At 46.8% G+C, this 19,063-nt stretch overlaps 1 protein-coding gene across 28 annotated transcripts in view; it reads left to right on the top strand.

The window, feature by feature from the left end:
- Positions 1-14,370: 14,370 nt before the first annotated feature.
- Positions 14,371-19,063, top strand: part of NUPR2 (nuclear protein 2, transcriptional regulator) — a 145,846-nt gene continuing 141,153 nt past the window's right edge. For 24 of the 28 annotated variants that reach the window (XR_013415313.1, XR_013415317.1, XR_013415318.1 and 21 more), the window contains exon 1: positions 14,923-15,243. Coding sequence is in view for 3 of the 28 variants with exons in the window: in XM_077996713.1 (XP_077852839.1) it covers positions 15,118-15,243 (126 nt within the window). In the remaining 25 variants the exon portion in view is untranslated. Of the gene's footprint in view, positions 15,244-19,063 lie in introns of all 28 variants that reach the window. The other 4 variants (XR_013415308.1, XR_013415309.1, XR_013415311.1 and 1 more) reach the window with 1 other exon arrangement.

The following is a 19,063-nucleotide window of genomic DNA, read 5'->3' as shown; positions in this document are numbered from 1 at the left end:
TTGCATTTGGTTTGTCATGACAAGCTCCTGGCCTAGGCAGATGGAATATAGCAGAAATGTGTGTGTGTGAACATTCTTGCTCACAGATGTGGCTGAGGAAGTGGGGGGTAGAATTTGATAAAACCAGCAGGGAGCAGGCTTCTGGGAAGAGGGCACTTGTTTTGGCAGCAGCTGTGTAACTCTAGAATGAACAAAGGCTTGTAATCCACAGTTTTGTCTCCTGGAAAATAAAGATTATAATTCCTTCCTTGATACGTGGACTACGTGATTTGCTATATGCAAAATATCTAGTATATAATAGGTGCTGAATTAATACTACTTTCTGTAGCTCATTCTTAATCACTGCTTAATTTTAAAAAGTTTAGAATGACTACTGCTTTTGTAAAAATTGTTTGTAGTTATTATATAAAATCTAAGTCCTATAGAAAAGTACAAAGCAGGCCGGGTGCTATACCTTACACCTGTCATCCCAGCACTTTTGAAAGGCAGGGTAGAAGAATTGCTCAAGGCCAGGAGTATGAGACCAGCATGAGGAACATAGCAAGATCTCATCTCTATAAAAAATTAAAACCCAGTTATAATATGCACATGTAGTCTCAGGTACTCGGGAGGCTGAGGCAGGTGGATCACTAGAACCCAGGAGTTTGAGACTACAGCCTGGGTAACAGAGTGAGACCCTGTCAGAGAGAGGGAGGGGGAGAGAGAGAGAGAAGAAAGAGAGAAAAAAGAAAAGTACAAAGAAGCCAGTAATAAATCATGAAATTTTCAGCCAGCAATAAATAACTCAACATTAAGTGATATTGCTAGGCCTGATAGCGCATGCCTGGCTGAGGCACAAGGATCACTTGAGCCTTGGAGGCAGAGGTTGCAGTGAGTCAAGATTACACCATTCCACTCCGGCCTGGGCAACAGAGACAGACTCTGTCTCGGAAAAAAAAAAAGTTGATAATTTATACCCCTTTTTTTGCAAATAGGTAGTTAGGTAAGTTGATATATTAATGCATTAAAAATAACTGCCTGGTGTGGTGGCTCAGGCCTGTAATCCCAGCACTTTGGGAGGCCAAAGGGGGCAGATAATGAGGTCCGGAGTTAGAGATAATCCTGGCCAACATAGTGAAACACTGTCTCTACTAAAAATACAAAAATTAGCTGAGCATGGTGATGGGTGCCTGTAATCCCATCTTCTTGGGAGGGTGAGGCAGGAGAATCGCTTGAACCTGGGAGGCGTAGGTTAGATTGAGCTGAGATCACGCCACTACACTCCAGCCTGGCAACAGAGTGACACTCTAAAAAAACACAATCAACTTTACATATTTTATATGTGTTTTAGTTCAAATATATATAACTTTCATTTTGCTTGATACAACAGAAGCTGAAGTGAAAGGACACAAAGATAGATGTGTACCCGCCCCCCACCCGCTACACCCTTGTTCTGCTCTCTAATCTTTGCACATACCAGAGATTTCGTAAGTTCTGTGAGTACCTGGTTTTCTGCACGTACCAGAGATTTTGTAAGTTCTGAGGCAAGGTCACAAGACGTGTTTAAGTAAGATAAACTCTTGCTGCCATAAACCTGCTCTCCCGCCTCAAAGTTTGAACCAAAATATCAGAAATGGCAAGAACCAATCATAGTTAGCCAAATCGCCTTGTTCAAACACTAGCCAATCATATATCTGATTTGTATAATAACTCTATGCCCACTTTTCTTAGACTATATAACATTGTTCGGAGCTGAGTGGGGGAGCTCTCCTGCCCGTCTCGTTTCACGAGCGAGGGAGAGTTCCAGGTTCGAACCTGTAATAAAGATCCTTGCTGCTTAGCTTTGACTCTGGACTCTGGTGGTCTTCTTCAGGGAATAAACGGTCTAGGCATAACAAATGGGGGCTCGTCCGGGATTTCCCCCAAGCCCACCAGACCCCCAAGTCAACGGATCTTAATCTGTAAGTGAGCCGGCTTTGTCACTCTCTCTGTCTTTGTCTCTGTCTGTCTCCCTGAAATTTCGCGAAATCCGTAATCTGTAATCTGTATTGGTCTGTTCTGTAAGTGGCACGGTCTTGGCGGATGCGCTAGAAGACAGCCACTCAGGACTGGTAGGAGACGTTCCCCAGTGCCCATCTGGGGGCCTCCATCCTTAGTTGCCCCGTCTGACTCAGGTCGGAAGTCCGACACGCGCTCGCGAATGCTCATCGTTATTACTGTCTGTCCGTTATTGTTAAGTGTTAAGTGTAAGCCCAAAACGAAACATAAAACCTTTTCTTCCCCTTCCAGGACCAGACCTGTCGGATACTCCCCTCTGCTTCACACTCATTTTCGTCCCCCCTTCTCTTTGTAAGAGCAGTCCAAAGATAGGCAACAACCAGAGCACGCCGCTCTCACTCCTTGTTACCAATTTTAAAGATGTGAAGGCTCGGGGGCGTAACTTAAGCGTAGAACTAAAGAAAGGAAAGCTAGTTACTTTCTGCCATTCGGAGTGGCCCTCTTTCGGCGTAAGGTGGCCCTCCGAAGGAACTTTCTGTCTCTCTATTATTACTAAGGTAAAAACTAAGATTTTCCTGCCAGGGCAGTCAGGACATCCTGATCAAATTCCTTATATTCTAGTGTGGCAGGATCTTGTGGAAAACCCACCACCCTGGATAACTCCATTCATCCCTGAGCCCTGCAAAGTCCTAGTAACGCGACCTACAAGACAAAAGACTCCCTCTGCTCCCTCGGCCCCTGTGCTGCCGGACAGCCAGGACCCCCTAACGTTAGAACCCACATTTCCCCCACCATATCCGCACCTTATCCCGCAGGACCCAGTCCCCCAAGGTGGTGCTTCCGTAGAAGGAAACCGAGAAGCGGAAGCAGCCGAGAGCGAAAGTAACCCGAGGGGGCCGGCCGGCCGAACGCGAGGCCGCGTACAGCGGGACCAAGCTTCCCGACTCCCTGACTCCACTGTAGCCCTGCCTCTCAGAGAAATAAGATCGCTCCATGATACCGGGCTCTCCCGTCTCATGTATTGGCCTTTTTCCACCAGTGATTTATACAATTAGAAGTCCCAAAATGCTCGGTTCTCAGATAATCCCAAAGATCTAACCTCGTTGTTAGACAGTGTCATGTTTACTCACCAGCTGACCTGGGATGACTGTCAACAGCTCCTCCGAATCCTGTTCACAACGGAGGAGCAGGAAAGAATCCAAGTTGAGGCCAGAAAACTGGTTCCAGGAGATGACGGCCAGCCAACTGCAAATCCTGACCTCATTAATGCGGCTTTCCCTTTGACCCGGCCCAGATAGGACTACAACACGGCAGAAGGTAGGGGACGACTGCTCATTTATCGCCAGACTCTAATGGCGGGTCTCCGGGCTGCAGCTCGCAAGCCCACCAATTTGGCTAAAGTATATTCTGTGTTACAAAGTAAGACAGAAAGCCCCGCTGTGTATTTAGAGAGATTAATGGAAGCCTTCAGACAGTTTACCCCTATAGACCCGGAAGCACTGGAAAATCAGGCAGCGGTAGTAATGTCCTTTGTAAACCAGGCAACACCAGATATTAAAAGAAAACTCCAGAAATTAGAAAGTTTAGAAGGAAAGCAGATTCAGGACCTCCTTCAGATGGCCCAGCGAGTTTATAATAATAAGGATACTCCAGAAGAAAAACAGTTCAAGGCAACCAAAGAAATGACCAGTCTTAGTAGCAGCTTTCCCCCAGGCAAGAAATGGCCAAAACAGAAAGCAGAAAAAGCAAGGCCCTAGGCAAGGATTAGAAAAAGATCAGTGTGCTTATTGCAAGGAACGTGGCCACTAGATTAAAGACTGCCCAAAGAAACGGAGACCAGCTAACCCTACCTCCGTACTCGTTACCCAGGACTCTGACTAAGGAGGACGGGGTTCAGACCCCCTCCCCGAACCCAAGGTAACTTTGCAAGTGGAGGGGTCCCCAGTTCGCTTCTTGGTCGATACTAAGGCGGAACGCTCAGTCCTAACCAAACCAATTGGAAAAATGTCTAAGAAAACATCCTAGGTGCACAGGGCCACAGGCATCAAAAAATACCCCTGGACAACCCAGAAGACTGTAGACTTAAGAACAGGAAAAGTCTCCCATTCCTTCCTAGTTATCCCAGAGAGCCCCTGCCCTCTACTAAGGAAGGACTTGCTGACAAAGATGGGGGCCCAAATCCCCTTTGAGCCAGAAAGGCCCAAGATAACTGATTCCCAAAACAGGCCAATATCTATCCTGACTGTCACCTTAGAAGATGAGTACCGACTCCATCAAGAGCAAAAGCCCCCCGATCAAGGAATTGACTCTTGGCTCCAGCGCTTCCCTGAAGCGTAGGCAGAAACTAAAGGCTTAAGGCTAGCTAAACATCGACCTGCCATATTTGTGGAAGTTAAGCCAGGGACGGACCCCGTTCAGGTTCGGCAATATCCTATGCCCCTGGAGGCAAGAGAAGGAATTACGCCCCATATCCGCCGACTCCTAGACCAAGGAGTCCTACAGGCTTGCCACTCATCCTGGAATACTCCACTGTTACCTGTTCGTAAACCCAACAGTACGGACTACAGGCCAGTACAAGATTTAAGAGAAGTTAATAAAAAGGTCATAGACATACATCCCACTGTGCCCAATCCATACACCCTTCTGAGTGCCTTACATCCCAAAAAACAGTGGTATACCGTTCTTGATCTAAAAGACGCTTTCTTCAGCCTTCCTCTGGCTCCCAAAAGTCAATAACTGTTTGCATTTCAATGGACGGATCCTGAGAGGGGCATCAACGGTCAGCTAACATGGACCAGACTGCCACAAAGGTTCAAGAACTCGCCAACCCTGTTCGATGAAGCCCTTCATGAAGATCTAGGTGAGTACCGGCGGCAACACCCTGAAATAACTCTTTTGCAATATGTTAATGATCTCTTAATAGCGGCCAGGTCCCTGGAAACTTGTGTTCAAAGGACTGAAGACCTCCTGAAGACTCTGGGGGAGCTAGGCTACCGAGCCTCAGCAACGAAGGCTCAGATCTGCAAGTCGGAGGTAACTTATCTGAGGTACCTATTAAAAGGGGGGCAACGCTGGCTAACCAAAGCCCGAAAAGAAACAGTCCTACGCATCCCTAGACCCCAGTCAACACGGCAAGTGAGAGAATTCCTGAGGTCGGCAAGGTTCTGTAAGTTATAGATACCCGGATTTGCTGAGTTAGCCAAGCCCCTATACCAGGCAACAAAGGAACGGCAGCCCTTCAATTGGACGGAAGAGGCTGAGCTGGCCTTTCAGCAAATCAAAACTGCCTTGTTATCAGCCCCCGCGCTGAGGCTCCCTGATGTCTCCAAGCCCTTCCACTTATACGTGGATGAAAGTAAAGGTGTTGCAAAAGCCGTGTTAACACAGTACCTAGGCCCCTGGCAGAGGCCAGTTGCCTATTTGTCAAAAAAATTAGATTCAGTGGCTGCTGGCTGGCCACCCTGCCTCCGGATAATCGCGGCGACCGCCCTAATGGTCCGAGACGCTGATAAACTTATCATAAGGCAAGAGTTGTGCGTTATAACCCCGCATGCCATTAAAGGCGTCCTCCGGCAGCCGCCGGACCGATAGATGAGTAACGCCCGGCTCACCCACTATCAAAGACTGCTGTTAAATCCCCTCAGAATAACTTTTCTGCCCCCAACCTCTTTAAACCCTGCTTCACTGCTGCCAAATCCAGACTTGGACGCCCCATCCCATAAGTGCACTGAGATACTGGCTCAGGGGCATGAGGTGCAGGAAGACCTGCAAGATCGTCCGCTCCCCGACACAGAACTCACCTAGTTCACTGATGGCAGCAGCTACGTCCACCAAGGCCAGCGGTATGCAGGAGCAGCTGTAACGTCAGAGACTGAAGTAATCTAGGCAGAACCCTTGCCTCCAGGGACATCGGCCCAAAGAGCCGAACTGATAGCCCTTACACAGGCCCTCACCCTAAAGGCAGAGAAAAAACTAACAGTATACACGGATAGCCGCTATGCTTTCGCTACTGCGCACATACATAAGGCCATCTATAGAGAAAGAGGACTATTAACAGCCGAAGGCAAAGAAATAAAAAACAAGCAAGAGATCCTAGCTCTATTAACTGCTTTGTAGAAACCAAAGAAATTGGCTATCGTACATTGCCCTAGGCATCAGAAACCAACTACGCCAATTGCTCGAGGCAACTTCTTAGCCGACCAAACCGCAAGGAGCATAGCAAAAGCTCCCAGTCAGCTCCTCGAGCTCCAGCTCCCCGATCCTGGCCCGCGAAATTTGCCATGTTTTCCCGACTATACCGAACAGGATCACGAATAAATGAACACGCTTCCCCTAAAACAGGTTAAAAATAGGTGGTGGACTGATATAAATGACCAAACCATCCTACCAGAAAAATTAAGACGGCAGGTGTTAGAACATATCCACCGGACAACCCACCTAGGTGCCTGGTGAATGATAGACTTAATCAGGCACGCCAAGTTTAGAATCAGGCGCATAGCTGAACTGGCCAGCGATGTCACAACAAATTGCAAAGCCTGCCAACTAAACAACGCTTGCCCCCAAACCCAGACCACCGCAAGAATTAAGTATAGAGGAACTAGGCCTGGTATCTATTAGGAAATAGACTTTACTGAGATAAAGCCTGGAAAATATAGGTATCAGTACTTACTTGTCTTTGTAGATACTTTTTCAAGATGGACAGAAGCGTTCCCAACTAAGAGAGAAACTGCTCAGGTTGTAGCAAAGAAAATTTTAGAAGAAATCCTCCCCAGGTATGGCTTTCCCGTCCAAATAAGGTCAGACAATAGACCAGCCTTCGTTGCTAAAGTAAGTCAGGATTTAGCTTCCATTCTAAAGGCAAATTAGAAATTACATTGTGCTTATAGGCCCCAAAGCTCAGGACAGGTAGAAAGGATGAATCGGACTCTGAAGGAGACCTTAACTAAATTGACCATGGAGACTGGCGCTAATTAGGTAGTACTTCTCCCCTACACTCTGTTCCAGGCCCGAAATACCCCTTACAGACTAGGCCTCACACCATATGAAATCATGTATGGCAGACCCCCACCCCTAGTCCCCAGTCTAAAAGATGACTTACTCAAACCTGAAACTGAAAATGTCTCTAAGCTCCTGTTCTCCTTACAAGCCTTACAGAAAATTCACCAGGAAATTTGGCCCAGACTACGAGAACTGTACGAGGCAGGACCTCCGCCGACGCCTCATCCGTTCCAGCCAGGAGACTAGGTCCTAGTCAAGCGCCACCGGCAAGAAACTCTTCAACCCAGGTGGAAAGGACCACTGCAAGTACTCCTGACTACTCCCACCGCTCTCAAAGTAGAAGGCATCGCTTCGTAGATCCACCACACACACGTCAAACCAGTAGACCCAACATCCGACCTTCTCGAGCCGTCTAGAGCACCGGTTACATAGACTGTAGACAAAGCTAAGAACAATCCCTTAAAGCTAACCCTGCGCCGTCATCCCCATAGCCGTAACCATGTCTAGCTTACCTATGCTTTTATGCCTTATGCATCTGACTCTCCTCACTGCTGCGCCGTCTAATCCCTATGTCTAGAAGTTCTAGCTCTATAAGAACAAAACTCACCCCGGGGAAACCCCCCAAGCAGGTAAACTGCTAGCTAGCGTAGACTGCCCCCCCTCAAGGTGTAATACTATAGTTTACCTCAATTTCACTAAGTTCCAGATTGCCCAACCAGCCTCTCCTGCACCCAGAAAGTGAGGCTATATTATAAGACTCTGGAAATCCAAGATTAGACATCCAGTTACTTATGAGAAGGGGGGAATGAAAGGACACAAAGATAGATGTGTACCCGCCCCCCACCCGCTACACCCTTGTTCTGCTCTCTAATCTTTGCACATACCAGAGATTTCGTAAGTTCTGTGAGTACCTAGTTTTCTGCACTTACCAGAGATTTTGTTTTGCACATACCAGAGATTTTGTAAGTTCTGAGGCAAGGTCACAAGACGTGTTTAAGTAAGATAAACTCTTGCTGCCATAAACCTGCTCTCCCGCCTCAAAGTTTGAACCAAAATATCAGAAATGGCAAGAACCAATCATAGTTAGCCAAATCGCCTTGTTCAAACACTAGCCAATCATATATCTGATTTGTATAATAACTCTATGCCCACTTTTCTTAGACTATATAACATTGTTCGGAGCTGAGTGGAGGAGCTCTCCTGCCCGTCTCGTTTCACGAGCGAGGGAGAGTTCCAGGTTCGAACCTGTAATAAAGATCCTTGCTGCTTAGCTTTTTTTTTTTTTTTTTTTTTTTTGAGACGGAGTCATGCTCTGTCGCCCAGGCTGGAATGCAGTGGCCGGATCTCAGCTCACTGCAAGCTCCGCCTCCCGGGTTCACGCCATTCTCCTGCCTCAGCCTCCCGAGTAGCTGGGACTACAGGCGCCTGCCACTTCGCCCGGCTAGTTGCTTAGCTTTGACTCTGGACTCTGGTGGTCTTATTCAAGGAATAAACGGTCTAGGCATAACAGAAGAAACTAAAGTAAAGTGGGAGAATTTCTGAACTTCAGATAAATGCCTATGTGAAAGTGATATCTTTTTATTCAACATTCATTAAAATTATGAAAAAAGATAATAAAAGTATCATGATTCTTTTTAATCTGCAGTTTCTATTTTCACCTACAGCTGCTGTATTTTTTGAATTGGTGCATGTTTGAGAGATTCTGTTTAATGCATTTATACTTGAATAGCTATTTCTTTTTATTTTGATTATTTATTTATTTTTTTGAGACAGAATCTTGCTCTGTCGCCTAGGCTGGAGTGCAGTGGTGCGATCTCGTCTCAGTGCAACCTCCGCCTCCCGGGTTCAAGCGATTCTCCTGCCTCAGCCTCCTGAGTAGCTGGGATTACAGGTGCACGCTACCATGCTTGGAAATTTTTGTTTTTTAGTAGAGATGGGGTTTCACCATGTTGGCCAGGCTGGTCTCGAACTCCTGACCTCAGGTGATCTGCCTGCCTCGGCCTCCCAAAGTGCTGGGATTGCAGGCGTTCAGCCATCGCGCCTGGCCTGGGAGAATATTCTTGATTCATTTTCCTTTTCTTCAGTTTTTCCTTTAACTTCTGACTTTATTGTCATCTAGCTTTGGCTGGGGTTATGGGAAGCTCTGAGGCTGGCTGGAGGTTCTTCCCACATATACTTATGTTTTCCTGCCCAAAGACCAGTGGAGTACTTTCATTATCATTGAAATTCAATAGTTTAGCCAAGGTTGGCTCCAGGCCAGTCATTCTGCACTAGTTTTTCCAGGTATACGGTTTGCCCTTTGATTACTATGTACTTCTCTATCTCTGCACAAAATCTTTTCTTTCTTTCTTTCTTTCTCCTTCTTTCCTTTTCCTTCCTTCCTTCTTTCTTTTCTTTCTTTCTTTCATTTTTTCTCTCTCTCTCAATAGGAAAAAAAATCTAATAATCTGACTTTAAAATGAACAAAAGATCAGAATAGACATTTCTCAAAAGAAGACATACAAATGACAAATGGGTATTTGAAAATGTGCTCAACATCATTGATCATCAGAGAAACAGAAATCAAAACTACAATGAGCTATCATCCCACCCCAGTTAAAATGGTTTATATCCAAAAGACAGGCAATAACAAATTCTATTGAGGATGTGGAGAAAAGGGAACCCTGGTACACTGTTGGTGGGAATGTACATTAGTACAACCACTACGGAGAACGGTTTGGAGGGTCCTCAAAAAGCTAAAAGTAGAGCTACTTTATCATCCAGTAATCCTACTGCTAAGTATATATCCCAAAGAAAGAAAATCAGTGTATTGAAGAAATATCTGCATTTCTGTATTTATTGCAACACTATTCACAATAGCCAAGATTGGAAGCAATCTAAGTGTCCATTAACAGGTGAATGGATAGAGAAGATGTGTTACATACACACAATGGAGTATTATTCAGCCATGAGAAAGAAAAGAATCCTGTTATTTGCAACAACGTCGGTAGAACTGAAGATCATTATGTTAACTAAAATAAGCCAGACACAGAAATGCAAATTTTGCATGTTCCCAGTCATTTGTGGGTGCTAAAAATTAAAACAATTGAACACAAAAATAGAGAGTAGAATGATGATTACCAGAGTCTGGGAAGGGTAGTGGACTGGAGGGGGTGCACAGGAATAATTAATGGGTACAAAAATACAGTTAGAATGAATAAGATGTAGTATTTGGTAGTGCAACAAGGTGACTGTAGTAAACAATAATTTATTGCATATTTAAAAATAGCTAAAAGAGGTCAGATGTGGTGGCTTATGTTTGTGATCCCAGCACTTTGGGAGGCCAAGGCAGGTGGATCACCTGAGATCAGGAGTTCGAGACCAGCGTGACCAACATGGCAAAACCCAGTCTCCACTAAAAATACAAAAATTGGCCAAGTGTGATGGCACACACCTGTAGTCCCAGCTATGCAGGAGGCTGAGGCAGGAGAATCGCTTGAACCTGGGGGAGGGGGGTGGAGGTTGCAGTGAGCCAAGATCACACCACTGCACTCCAACCCAGGTGACAGAGATAGACTCCATCTCAAAACAAAACAAACAAAACAAAGCAAAAAAGCGATAAGAGCATAATTGGATTGTTTGTAAAGCAAAGAAAGGATAAACGCTTAAGGTGATGGGTATCCCAGTAACCCTCCTGTGATTATTACACATTACATGCCTGTATCGAAACATCTCATGCACCCCATAAATATATATACCTACTAAGTACCCACAAAAATTAAAAGTAAAGCATTTATAACTCCCTATCTTGGCCAGATGTGGGGCATCCACCTGTAATGCCAGTGTTTTTTGAGGCCAGGATGGGAGGATCACTTGAGTCTGGGAGTCTGAGACCGAGACCCACCTAGGCAACATAACAAGACTCCTGTCTCTAATAATAAAAAACTTAGCCAGGCATAGTGGGGCTCATGCCAGTAGTTCCAGCTCCTTGGGAGGCTGAGACAACAGGATCCCTTGAACCCAGGTGGTTGAGGCTGCAGTGAGCTATGATTGCCCCACTGCACTCCAGCCTGGGTGACAGAGCGAGACCATGTCTCTTAAAAAAGCAAACCAATGGCCGGGCGCGGTGGCTCAAGCCTGTAATCCCAGCACTTTGGGAGGCCGAGGCAGGCGGATCACGAGGTCAGGAGATCGAGACCATCCTGGCTAACATGGTGAAACCCCGTCTCTACTAAAAATACAAAAAGAAATTAGCCGGGCGTGGTGGCGGGCGCCTGTAGTCCCAGCTACTCCGGAGGCTGAGGCAGGAGAATGGCGTGAACCCGGGAGGCGGAGCTTGCAGTGAGCCGAGATCGCGCCACTGCACTCCAGTCTGGGCGACAGAGCTAGACTCCGTCTCAAAAAAAAAAAAAAAAAAAAAAAAGCAAACCAATCCTAGCATGATCTGACCCTGCCTGCCACCCTCTATTCTTTTCCTCTTGCTTATTGTGCAGCAGGCATCTGGGCTGCTTTTCTGCTCCTGTAAATGCCAAGTGGTTTCTCTCTTCAGGACCTTTGCACATGCTCTCCCCTGCCCAAAATGGACTTCCCATACCTCCTGCTGAAGCTGGATTTTTCTCATATTTCAGACCTCAGCTCCCACATCACCTTGGCAGAGAAATCCTCCCTCATCCTGTGGAGGGGGAATCATCCTCCTTTTCATTGCCTCCTCCTGCCGGGTTCTCCCAAAGCAGATATCACACCCAAAAATCAGCTCACTATTTATTGAATTGCTTGTCTGTATGTCCTCCTCCCAAACTCACACCAAATCAGAACAGAGGCTCCCTGCGGCAGGAGTCCCATCTTATTCATTCTCAGAACCTAATACAGTACTTGGTACATAGTAGGCACAAAATAAATGTCATTAGAATGAATAAGTATCAAGGGGCCGGCTGTAGTGGCTCATGCCTGTAATGTCAGCACTTTGAGAGGCCGAGGCAGGGGGATCACCTTGGGTTAGGAGTTCGAGACCAGCCTGGCCAACATGGTGAAACCTCGTCTCTACTAAAAATACAAAAATTAGCTGGGCATGGTGGTGCACACCTGTAATCCCAGCTACTGGGGAGGCTGAGGCAGGAGAACCACTTGAATCTGGGAGGTGGATATTGCAGTGAGCTAAGATTGTGCAACTACACTCCAGCCTGGGTGACAGTGTGAGACTCCATCTCAAAAAATAAACAAATAAAAAGAACAAAAAAAGAATGAATAAGTATCAAGGAAGGAAGATTTTGTGATTTGCCACCTTTACATGGAAATCCTGCTTAACATTGACATTTTCTATTTGATGGTATTTCTGTAAGAAGAAATTGAAACTGAGCTAATTGAAAGAGAATGAGGTTGGGCACAGTGATTCATGCCTCGAATTCCAGCATTTTGGGAGGCTGAAGGGGGAGGATCATGTGAGGGTAGCATTTTGAGACCAGCCTGGGCAACGTACAGAGAACCCTGTCTCTGCAAAAATAACATTTAAAAACTGAACCAGAGGCCGGGCACGGTGGCTCAAGCCTGTAATCCTAGCACTTTGGGAGGCCGAGACGGGCGGATCATGAGGTCAGAAGATCGAGACCATCCTGGCTAACACGGTGAAACCCCGTCTCTACTAAAAAATACAAAAAACTAGCTGGGCGAGGTGGCGGGCGCCTGTAGTCCCAGCTACTCGGGAGGCTGAGGCAGGAGAATGGCGTAAACCCGGGAGGCGGAGCTTGCAGTGAGCTGAGATCCGGCCACTGCACTCCAGCCCGGGCGACAGAGCCAGACTCCGTCTCAAAAACTAAAAAAAAAATAAATAAATAAATAAATAAAAACTGAACCAGGTGTGCCAGGTGCAGTGGCTCATGCCTGTAATCCCAGCACTTTGGGAGGTTGAGGCTGGTGGATCACCTGAGGTCTGGAGTTCAAGACGAATAGGGCCAACATTGTGAAACCCCATCCCTACTTAAAATACAAAAATCAGCCAGTGTGGTGGCGAATGCTTGTAGTCCCAGCTACTCGGGAGGCTGAGACAGGAGAATTGCTTGAACCTGGGAGGCAGAATTTGTAGTGGGCTGAGATCAGGCTATTTCACTCCAGCCTGGATAGCAAGAGTATAACTTCATCAGATGTGGTGGCATGTGCCTGTAGTGCCAGCTCTCAGGAGGCTGAGGGGGGAGAATCACTTGAGCCCAGGAGATAGAGGCTGCAGTGAGCCATGGTTGCACCACTGCACTCCAGCCTGAGGGACAGAACTAGACCTTATAGCTAAAAACAAAAAACAAAATAATCAAACGAAAAAAACCGGGCACGGTGGCTCATGCCTGTAATTCCAGGACTTTGGGATGCCAAGGCGGGTGAATCACCTGAGGTCAGGAGTTCAAGTCCAGCCTGGACAACATGGTGAAACACTGGATGTCTCCAGCCCACAGCCAGAGAGGACCTGAGGCCTGCCAGCAGCCGCGGAAGGGGGTTTGAAAGAGGATTCTGAAGTCTTGAGAGAGCTGCAGTCCTGGATGACAGCTCGATGGTATCCTGGTGAGAGCCTGAGCCAGAGGACACAGCTAACCTCACCCAGATTCCTAGCCCACGGAAACTGTGAGAAAAAAAAAAAGGTTATTGTTTATTAAGCTGCTGAATTGGGGGCAATTTTTACCCAACAAGAGATAACGATTACAAGGATATTGCTTATTACTCAAAATCACTATATAAAGCCCCTGAAAAATTGAAAGCTGCAACCAGGGAAACACTGAAAATCTCCAAGAACACTGTGTTTCTTCTTGAAGACAGTGAGAAAGCATATACATTTGTTTCCCTTTTAGTTTTGGCCACCAGGAAGCTCAGAGCCAAATTTACGACGCAATTTTAATAATTTTGTAAGCCCCTATAGCCTGCTTATCTGTGTTCTTATTCCTGGCCTTTCATTTTATTCTGACTTTTGGTTTTCTTTGTCCTGATTGTATTAGCTCATCTTTATATTTTTCTATATGATTTGAATTATGGCAAACCACCTCAAATTCAGATTACAGAGAAGCAAGGCATTCGTAAGTTGTTGTTGTTGTTGTTGAGTCTTTCACTCTATCACCCAGACTGGAGTGCAGTGGCACGATCTCAGCTCACTGCAACCTCTGCCTCCTGGGTTGCAGCAATTCTCATGCCTCAGCCTCCCGAGTAGCTAGGATTACAGGCGCTCAGCAATACACTCGGCTATTTTATTGTATTGTATTGTATTGTATTTTTATTAGAGATGGGGTTTCACTATGTAGACCAGGCTGGTCTTGAACTCCTGACCTCAAGTGAGCCACCTGCCTGGCCTCCTAAAGCGTTGGGATTACAGGCTGTGAGCCACCGCACCCGGCCCATAAATCATTTTATAAAAACAGTTTTTTAATTTAGAACATAGTTTTGCACATTAAAAAAAAAGTTTCGCGCAGGTTGAACACAAAGTGCCTACAGGTGGTAGTGGGAAGATGAGGTCATAGGAGTGTGGCTCTAAAGTTCCGAGCATTGGCCAGGGTTGATTTGGATTGGGTCAGAAATATCAAGTGATAACGACGAAAAAGGGAAAAAGGATGGGAATTCGGAGGGAGGGGCCGAGGCCTCGCCCAGTCACCCACAGTAGCATCCTTGCAATGTGTTCCTTGCACCGGTCCCCTAAGTCCCTCCGGCGCCAGCCGCCCGGCCTCGCCCAGCCCCGCCCCTCCCCGCCCCGCCCCTCTCCCTCCCGGGTCCCACCCCTCCCCGGGCCCCAAGCCTGGAGCGCGCCTTGCCCGGCGTCCTCAGTCTCTGCCGGCCATCCGGCGTCCCGGCCGTTGCGTGCTCCGCCCCCTCCCTCCGCGCCAGCGCTCGCCTTCCCCGCCCCGCGGGCCTCACTCGGTTCAGGGCGGTTGGGCCGCACGCCTGTCGGGGCGGGGCTGGAGCGGGCGACGGAGCCAATGGGGCGCGGCGGCGGCGGCGGCTGTTGCGGTGGCTGTTGCGGTGGCGGCTGTGTGGGACCCAGACGGTCTGAGATGGAGGCGGAGGGAGGCGGAGGGAGGCGGAGGGAGGCGGAGGGAGGCGGAGGGAGGCGGCGTCGGCTGCAGCGGCGGAGGGAGGAAGGTGGCTGCGCCCGTCCTGCTGAGAGTGTCTGTGCAGCGGTGGGAGAGAGTAACCGACATGCAGTGTGCGCCGCCGCCGGGATCCTGCTCTCCATCTGCGCCTACCATGTGGAGCTGGAGAAGAAGCGGGACCACGGGCCGTCTGCGACCTGGGACCTGGATGAAGTGCTGCGCTTGCCTCCAGGTAGCCGGCGTTGGGGAGTGGGGCCGGGAGCGGCCGAGCGGGGCGAGCGCGGAGGCCGAGGCCGGGGAGCGCGCGGCTGGAGCTCGGGACTGGAGGCCGCGGGGGGACTGGCGTGGTCGGGCCGGGCGGGGGCCACCCGAGCCCAGGTCGCGGGGAGGAGGTGGCGGTGCCGCGAGGCAGCCGGGGAGGAATGAGGTGGCAGAGTGCAGCCGGGAGGCCGGGGCAGACGGGGAGCGGTCGGGCGGGCTGGGACCGGGCTGGGCGGGAGCGCGAGGGGGCTGCGGAGGGTGGGTCTCGGCCGGCTTGACAGGTTTCTTGGTTCTCGGGAGGCGGGCCGGGGGTGTGGGACCCTGTCCGCCGCACCCGCGAGACCAGCGGCCACCTCTTGTCCCCACCGTCGCTGCAGCCGATGCTCTGGGGCCGGCTCCGACCCGAGGAGGGTTGCGTTTCCCACTGTCTTGGTGATGCTGGGTCAGGTGTTTCCGTGGTCAGGCCTCTTTGTACTCCAGCGCTGGTGAGAATTTGCAGACTTACTGGGACTGTGACATTTGCGGATAAACACGAATTTGACCCTATTCTGGAAGAAGTTACCGGCACTTAACATGCCTGATTTCTTGGATTCCCCCTCGTATATTTCAGTGTGCCAGGAAGGGGGGAAATGTCTGAGTTCGAGTCTAGTTTCAGCTTCATTGGAGTAAAGGACAAGTATGTTGTGTTTATGGCGGTGTTTTAGGCATTGGGATGACTTTTAAACATCGTTGCTTATTAATATAATAGGATACCCATAACAGATTAAAAACACATGCTTTGTTAAACTGGAGCTATTGGTTTGTGTTACTGATCATTTTAGGTTTTTTTTTTTTTTAATGTTGTAATTGGTTTGTCTGTTAGGTTTTATTTTAATGCATTAAATTTCCCTAGGTAAGTTACTTTGAAAAAGGGGGGAATTTACATTTTAAAAGAGGCTGCTTTTTTTTTTTTTTTTTTTTTTTTTTTTTTTTTTTTTTTTTTTTTTGAGACAGAGTCTCGCTCTGTCGCCCAGGCTGGAGTGCAGTGGCGCAATCGTGGCGGGCGCCTGTAGTCCCAGCTACTCAGGAGGCTGAGGCAGGAGAATGGCGTGAACCCGGGAAGAGGCTGCTTTTTTTTTTTAATGGGGTGATTAAAAACAAAACAAAAGTCGAAGGAATGATTTCAAAATTGATAGGTTACGATTTTAATAGAGACTATGTCTGATATTCAGATGTTTGTTAACAGCAGTCACATTTGAGCGATTTCTTCCCCTCCTGTTGATTGGTAAATTGGTATGTATCAGAAATGTATAGCTCACTAGTTTATTTCGACTCACATGTTGTTGACTACATGAACAAGGTAGCATTGGAGTTTGTCTTGTTATTGGTTACAAACTTTAGGGGGCTGATCTTTCCACTTAGCTTTTTTCATGGACCAGATACTCTTTCTCATTTGCTCTTAAACAAAAATCATGTAGCTTTTTACAGGGGAAATAATTATCATAGGGCCAAATGAAACTTTTTAAAAATGCATTTAAAATGTAGGTATCAGGTTACAGGGGAAAATACACAGATGTGACAAAAAGCTCACATTTGTTGTTGGTTATTCAGACCAAGGTTAATAGGCTGATTAGACTCTCAGATACTCTTTGAGAACCATTGAGTGTATTTTATGCAAATATTTTTATGTTATTTCCACTGTCAGAAAGGACTTTTAAACTAGTAAGTACCTTCCACCCAAAGTTAGTTGAATGAATAAATATGTAAGAAAAACAAGTAGCAGCACATTTCAAGTATTTAAGAAACAAGAAGAGCTAAAAATAACTTTTGATCCTAGTTTAATATGGAATTTAAGCAGAATTTTTTACCAATTTTCGATTTTTTTTTTGAAACAAGTAGTCTATAATAAATGGACCTTTTAACATTGGGGCATGGAAAGAGTACTTTACTGTATGCTTAAGTTGTTTTATTTTTTGAGACGGAGTCTTGCTGTTGTTGCCCAGGCTGGAGTGCAATGGTGCGATCTTGGCTCGCTGCAACCTCCGGCTTCCGGATTCAAGCGATTCTCCTGCCTCAGCCTCCCCAGTAGCTGGGATTACAGACTCCCACCATCATGCCAGGCTAATTTTTGTATTTTTAGTATAGAGGGGGTTTCTCCATATTGGCCAGGCTGGTCTCAAACTCCTGACCTCGGTTGATCCGCCTGCCTCGGCCTCCCAAAGTGTGGGGTTACCACGGTGAGCCACTGCGCCCGGCCTTAAGAATTTTAAGTTCTTAAAATTGCCGTTTCTTGGCTGGGCGCGGTGGCTCACGCTGCAATCCCAGCACTCTGGGAGGCTGAGGCGGGCGGATCAACCGAGGTCAGGAGTTTGAGACAGGCCTGGCCAACATAGTGAAACCCCATCTCTACTAAAAAATACAAAAATTAGCCGAGCGTGGTGGTGCATGTCTGTAGTCCCAGCTACTCGGTAGGCTAAGGCAGGAGAATCGCCGGGCGCGGTGGCTCACGCCTGTAATCCCAGCACTTTGGGAGGCCGAGGCGGGCGGATCACAAGGTCAGGAGATCGAGACCACGGTGAAACCCCGTCTCTACTAAAAATACAAAAAATTAGCCGGGCGCGGTTGTGGGCGCCTGTAGTCCCAGCTACTCGGGAGGCTGAGGCAGGAGAATGGCGTGAACCCGGGAGGCGGAGCTTGCAGTGAGCCGAGATCGCGCCACTGCACTCCAGCCTGGGCGACAGAGCGAGACTCCGTCTCAAAAAAAAAAAAAAAAAAAAAAAAAAGGCAGGAGAATCTTTTGAACCCAGGAGGCAGAAGTTGCAGTGAGCCGAGATCGCGCCATTGCACTCCAGCCTGGGCGACAAGAGTGAGACTCCATCTCAAAAAAAAAAAAAAAAAAAAATGAACTTTTCTTTAAAAAAGAGAGTTTCGAACCATTTAATAAGCATACAGTCTAAGTATTCTCATAGTTATATATCCTGCAAGAGCTCTGTGTTTGTGCACCATAAAACATCAAGTAGTGTATTAAAAGTATATATAAGTACATGTAAGACTAAAGGTAACTGGATCTCTTTATAGTTTTCAATGTGAATTTAATATGTTGTGACTGAAAGTGATGTTTCGTTGTATAGCTGTGGACATAAAATAGTTTAACTTAGATGCTTGCTAAAGGAGGATGGGTAAAAATAAGATATGCTAATAAGAAGAGTAAATAACTTATTTGCCATCTACACAGTGAAATTATTTTAAGAAATTTGTTCAATTTGATGAGCCTGTTTATAAACTACTTGCAAAAATCAAGTAGTTTATAAACTAATGATTTAATAAATGAATTTACAAATCAACTTGTTTTTCAAGTAGTTTATAAATAGGCTGATCAAAATCACATGTGTGTATTTACATATATAATCACATATATTTGTACATGTATAGACTCATTTTCTTTTGGAAGTGGGTAGACAAAATATTGAAAGTTTTTATTTTGTCAACCTGAAAGAGACTTTAAATGAAAGCTGATTATTGGAGACCTCAGGTTAGTTTATTATGATAGTGATTGCCATGTAGCGGTACTATTCCAAATGTGACTGTTTTAGGAAAAGACAGTTTGAGCCCAAAGGAAAGTTAACAGATGAAAAAGATTCCGAAGAAAGTAATCTTCGAGGATCCAGAGTCAGCACGTGGTTTTGGATTGCTTAAACTCACTTTATTCTCATTTCACAATCCCTAAATGTCTTAACCCAAACAGAATAAGGTAGAGATTAATGAGAGAATCTTGAGGGGCATCTGTGTTTTAAGTAAAGTCCTCTATTATT

This window comes from Macaca mulatta, chromosome 3 (genome assembly GCF_049350105.2).
Source record: "Macaca mulatta isolate MMU2019108-1 chromosome 3, T2T-MMU8v2.0, whole genome shotgun sequence".
NCBI lineage: Eukaryota > Metazoa > Chordata > Mammalia > Primates > Cercopithecidae > Macaca > Macaca mulatta.
The sequence above is the reverse complement of the archived record's forward strand: the minus strand, read 5'-3'. Positions and strand labels throughout refer to the sequence as shown.